Source organism: Protopterus annectens, chromosome 5.part0 (assembly GCF_019279795.1).
Source record: "Protopterus annectens isolate FY-2018-M chromosome 5.part0, PAN1.0, whole genome shotgun sequence".
Classification (NCBI taxonomy): domain Eukaryota; kingdom Metazoa; phylum Chordata; order Ceratodontiformes; family Protopteridae; genus Protopterus; species Protopterus annectens.
In genome coordinates, this window is record NC_056735.1 from 43,615,562 (window position 1) to 43,628,486 (window position 12,925).

A 12,925-nucleotide genomic window follows, 5' to 3' on the forward strand; every position below is an offset into this window, starting at 1 on the left:
CTTTTTTTAAGTTTCATTTTCACTCCTCCTGAACATTATTCTGCATGTCTTGTTCCCACAGCTTTCATGTATTTCTATTTGTTCTTTCCCTTTTCTAATGGTCTTAGTTTCATTTCCTTTAAATACTGCTTTGTTAGCAGCCAACAGCATTAAACTTAAGGCAACAAACTAGCAAAAAAAGAACAACCAACCAACAAAAGTTCAAACAGCCATTAAAATGAGCTACGTCCCCAAAAATTTATTAAGCAATTACACTTTAAATCCACTGTTTTTTGTCTCTCCAAATAGTGAGACTTCATCAGATAAAAAAAAAGAGTGAGCAATCAAGTTTAAATAATAAATGTAATCCAAATGCAGGCATTCAATTTTTGATGGATTACTCACAATAACTCCCCTTCCCCAGCTTAAATTAACTACAAGTAAAATACTACTACTAATTGTAGAATAAATTGTACATACATATATACTTAAAAGTATTCTAAAATATAAGCACTCAGCACATTATAATTATAAATATATATATATATATATATATATATATATATATATATATATATATATATATATATATATACACATGTTAAAACCTTAAACAATAGTAGATAGATTCCACTGATGTATAAATTTCATAGCTTATCTAAATAAACTTTTTAATCTTAAAATACACAAGATAGAAATTAAATAATTTAAGCCTGGATAATGACAAGCATCCAGGTGCAGTTGCCAATGCAACTCTAATCTTTCGAGTAACAAACCAGATGGCTTGTCATTATCCAGGCTTAAATGATTTAATTTCTATCTTGTGTATTTTAAGATTAAAAAGTTTATTTAGATAAGCTATGAAATTTATACATCAGTGGAATATATCTACTATTGTTTACGGTTTTAACATATATATATTTATAATTATAATGTACTGAGTGCTTATATTTTAGAATACTTTTAAGTATATATGTACGTACAATTTATTAATTCTCCAATTAGTACTATTATTTTACTTGTAGTTGTATTAATTTAAGCTGGGGAAGGGGCGTTATTGTGAGTAATCTGTCAACCAATTGAATGCCTGTATTTGGTTTACTTTTATTATTTAAACTTGATTGCTCACTCTTTTTATCTGATGAAGTCTCACTATTTGGAGGCACAAAAAGCAGTGGATTTAAAGTGTAACTGCTTAATAAAATGTTGGGGACGTAGCTCATTTTAGTGGCTTTTTGAACTTTTGTCGATTAAACTTAAGTCCTTACAATATGGTAGCATGTTTTTACCATTATGGGAATAATACACACATTCCTGTTTTACATCTCTTGCTCAATGCTAGCTATGTCTGTGATTTTCAAACTAATGCAAATAAAAAAAAGACAGGAAAGCATTTTTTTTCCATATCAATAATAATCACGTAATTCTAGTTACAAAAAAACGAGTAACACTGCCCAAAGTTTTTTTTTTTTTATATGCTGCTCAAGGCTCGTCTCATCCTTCTGATACAGGAGGACTACAAATTTAACAGTTCAGATCAGAAAATGAGCTGCATCTTGGTTTGTTTCAAATTATGCTGACATCCTTCGCTTAAGGGGGACGTCTTTCAGTTGCTGGTAGACCTGAATACTGCTCCATGTGAAACCCTGTGAGCCAAGATCATGAGTCTTCCTTCTCCTGGTACCTGTAGGAATACAAGGTCAAAACAATCAGCTTTTCTTCGATAAGCATCATATCAATTATGCATCCTCAGGCCATAGTCAGTAAGCAAACCAAAAGACAGCTCTGCTTTCTTTTATTTATCTGCCTTTCATAAAACCAAAACACATGGTCAAAACTAATTTCAGCATATGCGTGCAAAAAATGCTGCGCAGTCGCCATCTTTCCAGTCTCTGCTGCTAGACTCAGCACAATGTATTCATAAACTTGAAGCAAATAAAACAAAGCTACAGGACACCACAAACCAAGAAAACCTCTTGCAGCACGTGACTAACAGCAAGACATTTACAAGAAGTAAGGGCCATAGCTTGTAATGCTACATTAACGGATTGAAACAATAAGAAAGGAAAAACTAAGGAAAATTCATAAATCATTAAAACACTCAGAATTAATGCTTTCAAATGAAAGGACTACTGCAAAAAACTGATAACCATCCAGAATGCCATGTTTTCTTGTAAGTTTCAAGTCAAAGCATCGCTGTGGTGAGAGATACAAAAGAACTGCTTTTGATAGCAGTTAATCTACAATCTACTTAAAGGCCTTGTGAAATGCTTCAGAAAAAGGCTAAGAAATCTGAATGCATGTCCAAGTTTGTGCGTCACCTAATGATAAGGAGGAGAAAAGTAAGCAGCTGGATTTTAGGTGTAAAACCAAACCAGGTTTTAACTTACCAGGTCAAAGCTGACAGGACAGTGCTGTGCTACTGGTCTATATTACAAGACTGAACGTTCACAACCGTGAACACCAAAACAGTGACACAAACGCCGAACTCCTGAAAGAGCGAAGGATGTAAACATCGAAATCCGGAACGCCGAACGCATTTCCAAACACAACAGTGCCATACAGGTAAGGAAAACCTACAAAAACAAACTTCATTAAACACACTTTTGCAGGGGGGGGGGCAAGCCCCATGCACCCCCCATGTGGGGGGCTGTGCCCCCCACACACCCCTACTTAAATATACCAACTCCGAGATCGCACAATGGGGAAAAGAATATATTTTCTCTTCCCCACAATCAGCCTGCTGGCCAAGGAAATGCATTCAGTGTTCCGGATTTCAATGTTTACGTCCACACTTTTATGACTTTGGCGTTTGTGTGCCGCTGTTTTCGTGTTCGCGGTTGTGAACGTTTGGTCTTATAATACAGACCCCTGTGCTACATCACAAAAGAGCTCAGTGTAAATGATACTAGTATGTTTTGTCTATACATACATGCATATACACACATACATACATATATATCCAGAAAGATTTCCCCTGTTCAGCATATATTTTGTGCTGGTCCACCTGATATCTGCTCAGCCTGTTTACCAACACATTCAAATATTACAGACATGTATGACATTCACACATTATAAATACACACAAACTCTCAGTGGGTCACCTCATAAGCCAAATATGAACCTTGCTAAAGATAATACAAGAATTGAAGGACTGGCACCAACAGTGATCCAAACTTACAACAAACTGAAGCTGAAGGTGCCAACCTCTGGAAAAAAAAAAGAGCACCTTATAAAAATGTAATTTCACATAACACGCATCCATTTGCATCAATGTAGCTTTACAGCCAGCTCTTGTTCCATTCCCTCCTCTGGGATAATGTACCTCACCACACAGTCTCGACATCATTGCCACAACAGCCATCTCCTCCATCTAACACTTGCCTCAACTGCACTGTCCCCACTCATTACATGATACTCTACTTATGAATCCTTACTGCAAAGAAGAGCTCAGCCAAACAAGCCAGTCTCATGGCAGAGTTTCCAGAGGGTCTGAAGCGAACAGCAAGAATGTAATCTTTTCAAGTATGGGTTCCCTACTAGGGAATCACTACTAACCCATTGTATATAATCACTATTTTTATAACTGTTTGCTAACTTCTGTGTAATCTATGTAAGTTTGTCTTTGTGAAGCTTTTCTCCCCGGGCCTCCGCTGAAAATGGACATGCATCCAGTCAGACTATCCTGGTAAACAAATGCAAAATAAACAAATAAATAAATGGGGATAAAAAAAAAATACAATGAAATTACAGAAACATTTGTATTTCTAACCAAAATTGCACCCACTCCCATCAAGCAGTACAAGCATTGGTAGTCTCCCCCAATGAAAGATGGCTCTAACACAGCTGGCCATCAACAATTGACCAGCAATGTTTTTGGTGAACCTAAGTTACTGGCATTAAAGATGGACACCTTGCATCAGTGAGGCTACAATAAAGATGGTACAACTGCCTCCATTTCAAAAATAAAAAAAACATCTACCAAAAGGCTCAGTTCTCAGAACAGACAAAAGTGACAATGGAAATATCTACTCAGAGCACAGCCAACTGAGAAGCAAGTCTTTACACTCTGACATTATCAGGTCATGCTCAAAAGCCTAGGAATGAGAATGTATAAAGTGATTTTCTGATGTCTTTATGCAGTCACGTTCTGTGTAACACTGCTTTCGATTCCTATCAACAATTGCTATTTAATCCATTAAGCAGCATTTTTTCTGTTTTTATTATTCATTTTTTGATCCTCCACCCCATCCTTATTTTTACAGATAGTCCTATGACCTCTAACACCAGCACAGTAGTTTTGGCAATGGCAGAAAACACTGACTGTAGCAGAATCAGCAGTGTGTTCACTGCTGGCTGCAAGTCCGATGTATGATTTTTCACTCTTGATGGAACAAGTCCCTTTGATCACTGGCATTCACTAGCTACCTAGTAGAGAAAACAGAAGTGTACCTTCTTCTGCCTGCTTTCAGCATCTGGGCTCCTTTCTACCTACTGAAACCATCTTTGTAATTGGAAGACTGTTTTCCCTGTGCAGTTTGACAGGTTGTATTCTGCATTATGAGCCTGTATGGATCCCAGTAGAGACTGAACATTTTGGGACAGCTAGGTTGTTCTGCCTCCAGACTATGAAAGAGGTGAATCAGAACATCAGAGCAGTACGGCAATATTTTCAGGGATGGGTACAGCTCATCTGTGGTAAAGTTAAGTACACATGGTACGTTGGCATATTACTTAGCTTTTAGAGACAGAAATGTGAAGCTGCTCCCCACCTGCAAACTAACCAGCAGTGAATTTAACAGCCGATGAATGCAAGAAAGTACAGTAGATGTTAGAGTGTATTCACTGTTGCAGTCATCACTTGAGAGTTATCCCTGCTGGGTAGTCATTGGCCAGCCCAAATTACATAGCAAAGGGTTTTCCCTCCTGCATCAGCTGTCTGTTGTCTGAAGCTGATGTCAGGTCATCAGGGCTATTAAATGAGGCAGCCGACGCCATTACATCAGCTTTTCTTGCCCCCAACAGGTAGGAGCCCCCAAGAAAGAGGAAAAAGGGTGATGGTGGGAGGGAAACAGGACTGCAACAGTGAATACACTCTAACATTTACATTTATGGTAAATCTACACAACTGTATGTTCTTCGTGTTTCACTTTTGCAGTCATCACTTGTGAAAAGATTCCCAAAGCTGAGAAACAGGGTGGGGAGAAGGACAGGAAGGAGCAGTCGCACAGTTGCACCATTTCAGGAAGATGCCAGCATGCCCTGCAGAACTGCAGATGCAAAGCCTGCCCTAGTTTTGGCAAAGGTAGCCAGCTGGTAGTGTTTGGTGAATGTGTGGATGGATGTCCAGGTAGCAGCTTCCAAAATATCTTTGGTTGGAGCCCCTCTCAGAAGGCAGTGGAAGAAGAGGCTGCCCTAGTGGAATGTGATCTGACGGATGTGGAGGACTCTTTCCATGAAAGGAATAGCAGAAATGGATGCAATGCGAGATCCATTTCAAAATGGTCTGTTTGGATATGGGTTTCCCCTCTGCCCCAAGAGTGAAACAGACCAGTAGCTGGTCAGATTTTCTGAATGACTTGGTCCTATCCAGGTAATATCTCAATTGTCTGTGCACATCCAGGCTATGCAAAATTCGTTCCCCTTTATTATGGGGGTTGGGAAAGAAGGTAGGGAGAGGGATGGCCTGGTTGAGGGTAACATTCGAGACCACCTTGGGCATAAAGGAGGGGTTGGTCCTAAGAGGCACCTTGTCAGCATGGAAAATGATGAAGGGCTCAGTGGCCATAAGGGCCTGAAGCTCAAACTCTCCTGGCTGAGGTGATGGCCAGAAAGAAGGCAGTTTTCCAAGAAAGGTACTTCAGGTCTGCTGAAGCAGCTGGCTCAAAAAGAGGCAAAGTCAATTTTTCCAGGACAAAGTTTAGATCCCACACTGGAGCAGGTGGCCTTCTAGGTGGCCACTCCCCTAAGGAACTGCTTTAACAGGTAGTGAGAAAATATGGGCTGGTCCAACTGGATATAAGCAGAGATAGCCAAGGCATGTATCTTGAAGGAGGAGTATGTCATTCCCTTTTCTAGGAGCACTGCCAGGTAGTCCAGAACCAATGCCAGACTGGCATAGGTGCTGGTAACACCCTTGCTCTGACACCAGATAGCAAATATTTTCCATTTGACAGAGTAGGATTTTCTGGTGTTGGGCCTTCTGGCCTCCTTAATATTTAAAATCTGCCTGCTTAAGGCTATAGTATCATCTGCCTTTGGAGTATAAGCCATGCGGATGGCTCGGATGGCTTGTGTGGGGAGGTTTGGATGCAATACCATCCCTTTCTCCTGAGCTAGAAGGTTTTCTGTGAGAAGCAGGTGCATGGGAGGCTCTTTGGCCAGACTGAGGAGCAAGGGGTACCAGTGCTGTCTGGGCCAGTCTGGAACAATGAGAATAGCCTTTGGCCCTTCTTCCCTGATCTTGAGAAGTACCCTGGGAATCAGGCGCAAGGGAGGGGAGGGAATGCGTACACAAACAGGTTGCCCCACTGGAAGGAGAGGACATCCACCATCCATGCTTCTGGATGGAACTCTCTGGAGCAGAACTTGGTTAGCTGGCGGTTCGCTGTGGTTGCGAAAATGTCTATGTCTGGGTTCCCCCAGTTTTGCCTGATGTTGAGAAAGGTCCCCCTGTGCAGCTGCCACTCATGGGGATACAGGAGGCTTCTGCTTAACTGGTACGCCAGGGTGTTCTGTTTCCCTGGGATATACTGATCTATCAGATGCAGTCCCAGATTTGAGGCAGACTGCCAGATCTGCATAGCTAAGCGACACAGGGTAGGAGTGAGTGCCCCCCTGCTTGTTGATGTATGGCTGTCTGTCTTGATTAAGAACATTCCTGGTCTCAGGTGATCCTTAAAAGCTAGGACTGCCCTGTGCACCGCTGGCATTTTTTAGGTTGCTATGGAGGCCCTAAACCTCCTGTTCCCAAATGCCCTGAGTGCACATACTTCCTTGGTGTGCCCCCCAGGCCGTGTCTGAAGCGTCTGTGGTGATGGTCTGGCCCTGGGAAAGAGTGATGAAGGGTAGACCCCTGTTCAGGGTACATGCCTCTGCCCACCATAGGAGCTCCTTCTTTAAGCAAGGAATCAGGGGCAGCTGGTGTTCCAGTGACTGAGTGTTGGCACCAAAGGTTCCGGAGGTACCACTGTAGTTTCCTCATGTGCAGTCTGGCTAAGGGTACCAACAGGATGCAGGAGGCCATGTATCCCAGAGCCTGCAGGAATTTCCTTGCTGTGAAAAGTAAGAGGGGAGGAAGCTCTGCTTCGCCAGAGGGTGGGAGGCTGTTTGTGTGGATGTATCCAGTAGAGCTCTTGTGGGGTGAATTTGGGACTTCTCCTGGTTGATTGTGAATCCCTGGGAGGTTAGTAGAGTCTGAACAAAAGTAAGGTCTTGCAGGAGTCTTTCCCTGGTGTCCGCCTGGATAAGGCAGTCATCCAGGTAGGGATAAATCTGCATCCCATCCTGTCTGCAAAAGGCAATGACAGGGGCCAAGCACTTGGTAAAGACTCTGGGAGCAGTAGAGGGCAGAGCAGAGAACTAAAAGTGTCCAGACCCTGCTCTGAAGCACAGGAAACTCCTGTAGGACTTCCTTATGGGGATATGAAGGTAGGCATCCTTCAGATCTAGGGTCACTAGCCAATCATGTGGTATCAGCATTGGCAAAAGCTTGTGTAGGGTCAGCATTTTGAATTTTGGGGCCAGGAGGGACAGATTCAAAGTGGACAGATCTAGAATAGGGCACCAGGTGCCCTCCATTCTGGGTACCAGGAACAGTCTAGAATAAGAAGTTATGTACCTACCATAACGTTCCATGTTAGTTGTCTTCTTCTCGCCTTCTTTCTTGCTGGATGGGTTCGGAGCCGATCCTCGGCTCCGACTCGGCCAATACTAAAGCTCGAGAGCTAATTCCACCGGCTCGAGGCTCCCTTATATATCACAATGCTAGACGGTAACTACTCAGATCTCGTTTGATAGCTATACCAAGCAATCCTAGTCTCCATAGAATGGAGTCGGGAAACCCACCTCAAACAATCTGCGTAAAAGAAAGGCAGACCTCAGTAAAGATAGAAGAGGTGGGAGAACGTGTGGGAATGACAACTTTCAGAAGAAAAACACAAAAAGAATTCCGGTCGGTCTGTCCAGGCTTGGGGGAAGGAGGGTGGGACGCAAGAAAGAAGGTGAGAAGACGACAACTAACATGGAACGTTATGGTAGGTACATAACTTCTTAATGTTAAGTTGTCAATCTCACCTTCATTCTTGCTGGATGGGACCGCGTCCCTAGCACCTTATCCTGGGTGGCCTATCGGAACAGACTCTCGAGAACAGTGGAACCAAATTTGGCACGGCTTCTGGAAACCATGTCCAATTTGTAATGTGAAATGAATGTACGAGGAGAAGCCCAGGTGGCTGCTGCACAAATTGAATCTATAGGCAACCTATCCTGAAAAGCTACGGATGTAGCTAATGCCCTAGTTGAATGAGCTCTAGGTCTTGAGGGTAGTTTTTGATGTCTGATCTCATAGATGAAGGTAATTGTAGAGGTGAGCCATCTAGAAAGGGATACTTTAGTGACTGGAAGGCCCAATTTACCTTCCGCATATTACAGAAACAATTGATCAGATTTCCTGAATTGTTTAGTCCTGTCCAAGTAATATCTAAGTTGGCGATGAACATCCAAAAAATGTAGCTTTTGTTCCGACCTGTTTGAATAGTTAGGGAAAAAGCGGGAGATCAATAATTTGGTTTAGGTTTATTTGAGAAGAAATTTTAGGCAAAAAGGATGGATTAGTACGGAGGGATACCCTGTCTTTGTGAAAAACTAAGTAAGGAGGACGACTGTACAGAGCATGGAGTTCGGATACCCTTCTCGCTGAAGTTATAGCTACCAGAAAAAGTGTCTTCCAAGAAAGCAACTTCAGAGAACATGAAGCCGCCGGCTCGAAGGGGGTAAGCATTAAAGATGCCAGAACCAAGTTCAAATCCCATTGAGGCGGGGGGTCTTTGATTGGAGGTTTGAGAAGAAATACACCCCTTAAGAAGGCTGTACAGAGTTTGTGAGCCATGATGCTGGACTCTGAAACACCAACATGAAACTTTGATATGGCAGCCAATTGAACTCTAATGGTTGATGCAGAAGATCCTAAATGAAAGAGTTCTGCTAGAAAGTCTAAAATAGATTGGATAGGTGCAGTAAAGGGATCTATGTTTTTCGATGATGCCCAAAAGGAAAAACGTTTCCATTTGCTACTATAAATCTTCCGGGTAGAAGATTTATGAGAGGCTATCAAGATATCTCGGACCGAGCGAGATATTGAGGGAAGCCTGGCTAAGGTTGGAATCGGAGAAACCACGCTGTGAGATTTAGAGAAGACATAGATTGGTGCAGCTGACCCGATTGGTGGGTGATCAGATCTGGTACTGGGTCCAGATGCCAAGGCTGCTCCAAAAGGTAACGATGAAGAAAGGGAAACCATATCTGTCGAGACCAGTAAGGGGCAATGAGGATCATTGTCACTCTCAAGGCGATGGCTTTCTGAATTAGTTGAGGTATCAGTGGAAAGGGGGGAAAGGCATACAGAAGTCCCCGGGGCCAATCGTGGACTAGGCGTCTCTGGTGGGATGGCCTGGTAGCGGAAGAGAGTGAAGAAGTCGTGACACTTGCTGTTTTGGGGAGTAGCAAAAAGATCGCAGCAAGGCTGGCCCCATCTTAGGAATACTTCTTCTAGAACTGACTTCTTTAGAGACCACTCGTGTGGCATGAGAATTGCTCTGCTCAATTTGTCTGCAATAACGTTGGATTTCCCGGGAATATGCGTTGCTATCAGAAAACGCTGAGAAGAGATCGCCCATTGCCAAAGTCCGAGTGCCTCTCGACATAAAGGGTATGATCTGGTTCCACCTTGTTTGTTGATGTACCACACTATGGACATGTTGTCCGTTTGAATTGCAATAGTCCCAGTGGGAAGAGAGTCGTGAAGGGCTTGCAACGCTAAAAGCACTGCTCTCATCTCTAAGACATTTATGTGCAAGTGGCACTCGAAAGGTTGCCACGTGCCCTGGACTGTCCTGCCCTGATAATGCCCCCCCCCACCCGATCAGGGAGGCATCTGTTGTCAACGTGGCGACTGGGGGGGGGGGAAGAGTGAAGGGTCTTCCTCGGAGAAGTTGAGGTGATGTGATGTGATCCACCAAGACAGTTGATTCTTGCATGCTTGAGTTATCAATATGGTATGGGACATCGGGAGCTGTTGAAAGGACCATTGAGTAAACAGCATCCATTGGAGGATCCTCATGTGAAAGCGAGCTAAGGGGAGAAGGGGAATAGCTGCTGCCATGAGTCCTAGTACCTTCAACACCAGTCTGGCTTTGACTTTGACACATTGTAAGAGAAGGGACACTTGGTTCCGAATGTCTGACACCCTCTGCTCTGTGAGTCTGGCTGAAAGATTCCGTGCATCTAAGGTGGCGCCTATAAAAATAATAGACTGACAAGGCGACAAGGCAGATTTTTCGAAATTTATCGAAATGCCTAGAGCTTGGCAAGATTGGATGGTGAAGTCCCTGGATAGGAGAAGCTGATGTCTGGTGGTGGCAGTAAGGAGCCAGTCGTCCAGATACGGAAACACCTGGAATCCTTGACGTCTCAAGTGAGCCGTGACCACTGCCATGCATTTGGTGAACACACGGGGGGCTGTAGTGAGACCAAAGGGCAGGGCCCTGAATTGGTAGTGACTGGCTCCCAGCCTGAAGCGGAGATATCTCCTGGAGCGTCTGTTCATTTTGATGTGGTAGTATGCGTCCTGAAGATCTATCGAGCACATCCAATTGTCCTGACCCAAGAAGGGTAGAATGGACTGTAGCGTGACCATCTGGAATTTCGTTTTTTTGACAAACTTGTTTAAGTAGCTGAGATCCAGTATGGGTCTCCAGTCCCCTGTTTTTTTTGGTACCAAAAAGAATTTGGAGTAGATTCCGGATCCTTGCTAGTCTGCTGGGACTGATTGGATGACTCTTTTTGATAGCAGCTTTGAAATTTCTAATGCTGCTTGTTCCCTTAGACCGGGTGGAACATCTGGAATGGATCTTTTTGGTTGGGTTGGAATGTGAATGAAGGGAATTTTGTAACCCTCGGATATGATCGACTGTACCCATTTGTCTTGAGTAAGGGAAAGCCAGGCTTTTGGGTACAGTGATAACCTTCCCCCGACTGCCTCCGAAGGTGGACAGCCGGGCAGCCCCTCAGGGGTGCTGAAAGGGTTTGTCAGAGAACATTTCTCTGCTACCCTGGTTTTGGACCTCCTCTGCCTCTAGGCGGCGTCTATTATTATTCCCCTCTGCCTCTAGAGGGAATCGGCCTTGTGTCAGATGAGACTCCCTGGGATTGTTTGCGGAACCACATCTTTCCTCCCCTTTGACCTTTGGGATAGGGTCTAGAAGGGGTAGAAAAATGGACTCCTACAGCAGAGAGAGAGTCTTACCTTCTACCTCGCACCTGGTCAATGTATCCTTCACCTGTGGACCAAACAAGGATGATCCATCAAAGGGAGAATTGGTGAAGGACGCCTTGAAAGGGTCCGCAAAGTTGCATAGCCGCATCCAGGCGTGACGTCGTAAGGCAACGCCTGTGCCTGCAGCTCTACTCGCTCCATCTGCTGCATATGAGACCAGCCGCATGGAGGAGTTAACGATGGAATTTAGGGTTGCCAACTGGGAGTTCATTGTGTCTTTGAACCCCTCAGCTGTAGGATCCTTCATCAGTTCACCCATATCCTTGAGTAAATCTCTTTGGAGACGAGTGAAGTGGCATAAGTAGTTCAGCGACCGCATTGTAAAGGTCGCTGACGAGAACATCCGCTTGCCGTACCTGTCCATGGTCCTAGATTTCTTATTAGGAGGATGGACAGGAACCGAAGGATCAGCTAACTCCTTCTTTGTGGCCGCAGCCACCACCATGGCATCAACAGGGACACCTTTGGATAAAAACTCTTTGTCTTTGGGGGCAGTAATAAATTTGGATGGTGTCCTCGGGGTGGGTTCCACTTTGTCAGGAGCCGTCCAAGCCTTCCTTGCCACCACTTCCATAAGGGGGTCAAAGGGAGGGGACACCCAGGAGGTAGAAGGGCGAGAACCAAACGCCTCAAGATACACTGACTCATCCTCCGAAGGATTAAGGGCTGGCCAGTTCCCCCTCTGTTTCAGGATCGCAAGGATGTCAGCAAAGGAGACATCCTCAGAGGGGGATCGAGGGGACCCTTCGGATTCCTCTAAGTCAGTGTCAGAGGTAATAGACTCAGGGGAGTCAATGTGCTTCCTCTTGCACTGCCTCTTCCTTGGGGGATCTCCTGCAGGGTCAGGAGAGGCCTCGGAAGAGGAGGAAATTCCCAATGGGGAATCTTGAGGAGTTGGCTCTCTGCGGTCTGGGACAAGGGGGTGAGTAGAAATCACCGCAGGCACTGTAGATGGAGGGGCTGAAGGAGCTGACTGTGGGGCAGAACCTGGTTCTAGCATGCTCCGCATGACCTCGAAGGCACCCCTGTCAGGCAAGGCCCGAGGCCCTCGCTCCGAAGAGACAAGGACCTCTCCCGGCACCGACAGAGACAGCTCCGAAGCTGATGTCGGAGCCGAACTCACCAACGCAGAAGCCCGAGAGGGAGGCGGGTCGGACAAGGGTCCGATGGCACTCGCCCCTCGGAGCCGGCGAGGAAGCTCGGCGCCGAGATCCCTCAAAGAGGAGATCGGGGCAGGCAGCGAGCCGAAATGGAAGGTATCGGATCCGGCCTTACCGACAGTCATGGCTCCGACAAGCCTTGGCTCGAACTTCGAAGAGTCGGAGGAGGAATGTATTGAGGAGCGGAATAGCCACTGACTAGTGAGTTGGGCTATGCAGCATTTGGGCCAGT

At 44.8% G+C, this 12,925-nt stretch overlaps 1 protein-coding gene across 10 annotated transcripts in view; it reads right to left on the reverse strand.

Annotated features, from left to right (window-relative positions):
• Nucleotides 1-1,307: 1,307 nt before the first annotated feature.
• POLR1H (RNA polymerase I subunit H) overlaps nt 1,308-12,925 on the reverse strand; it is a 344,054-nt gene continuing 332,436 nt past the window's right edge. For all 10 annotated transcript variants that reach the window (XM_044072102.1, XM_044072103.1, XM_044072104.1 and 7 more), the window contains exon 5: nt 1,308-1,663. In XM_044072102.1, the coding sequence (XP_043928037.1) occupies nt 1,639-1,663 (25 nt within the window). In that variant the 3' untranslated portion in view covers nt 1,308-1,638. The remainder of the gene's footprint in view (nt 1,664-12,925) is intronic.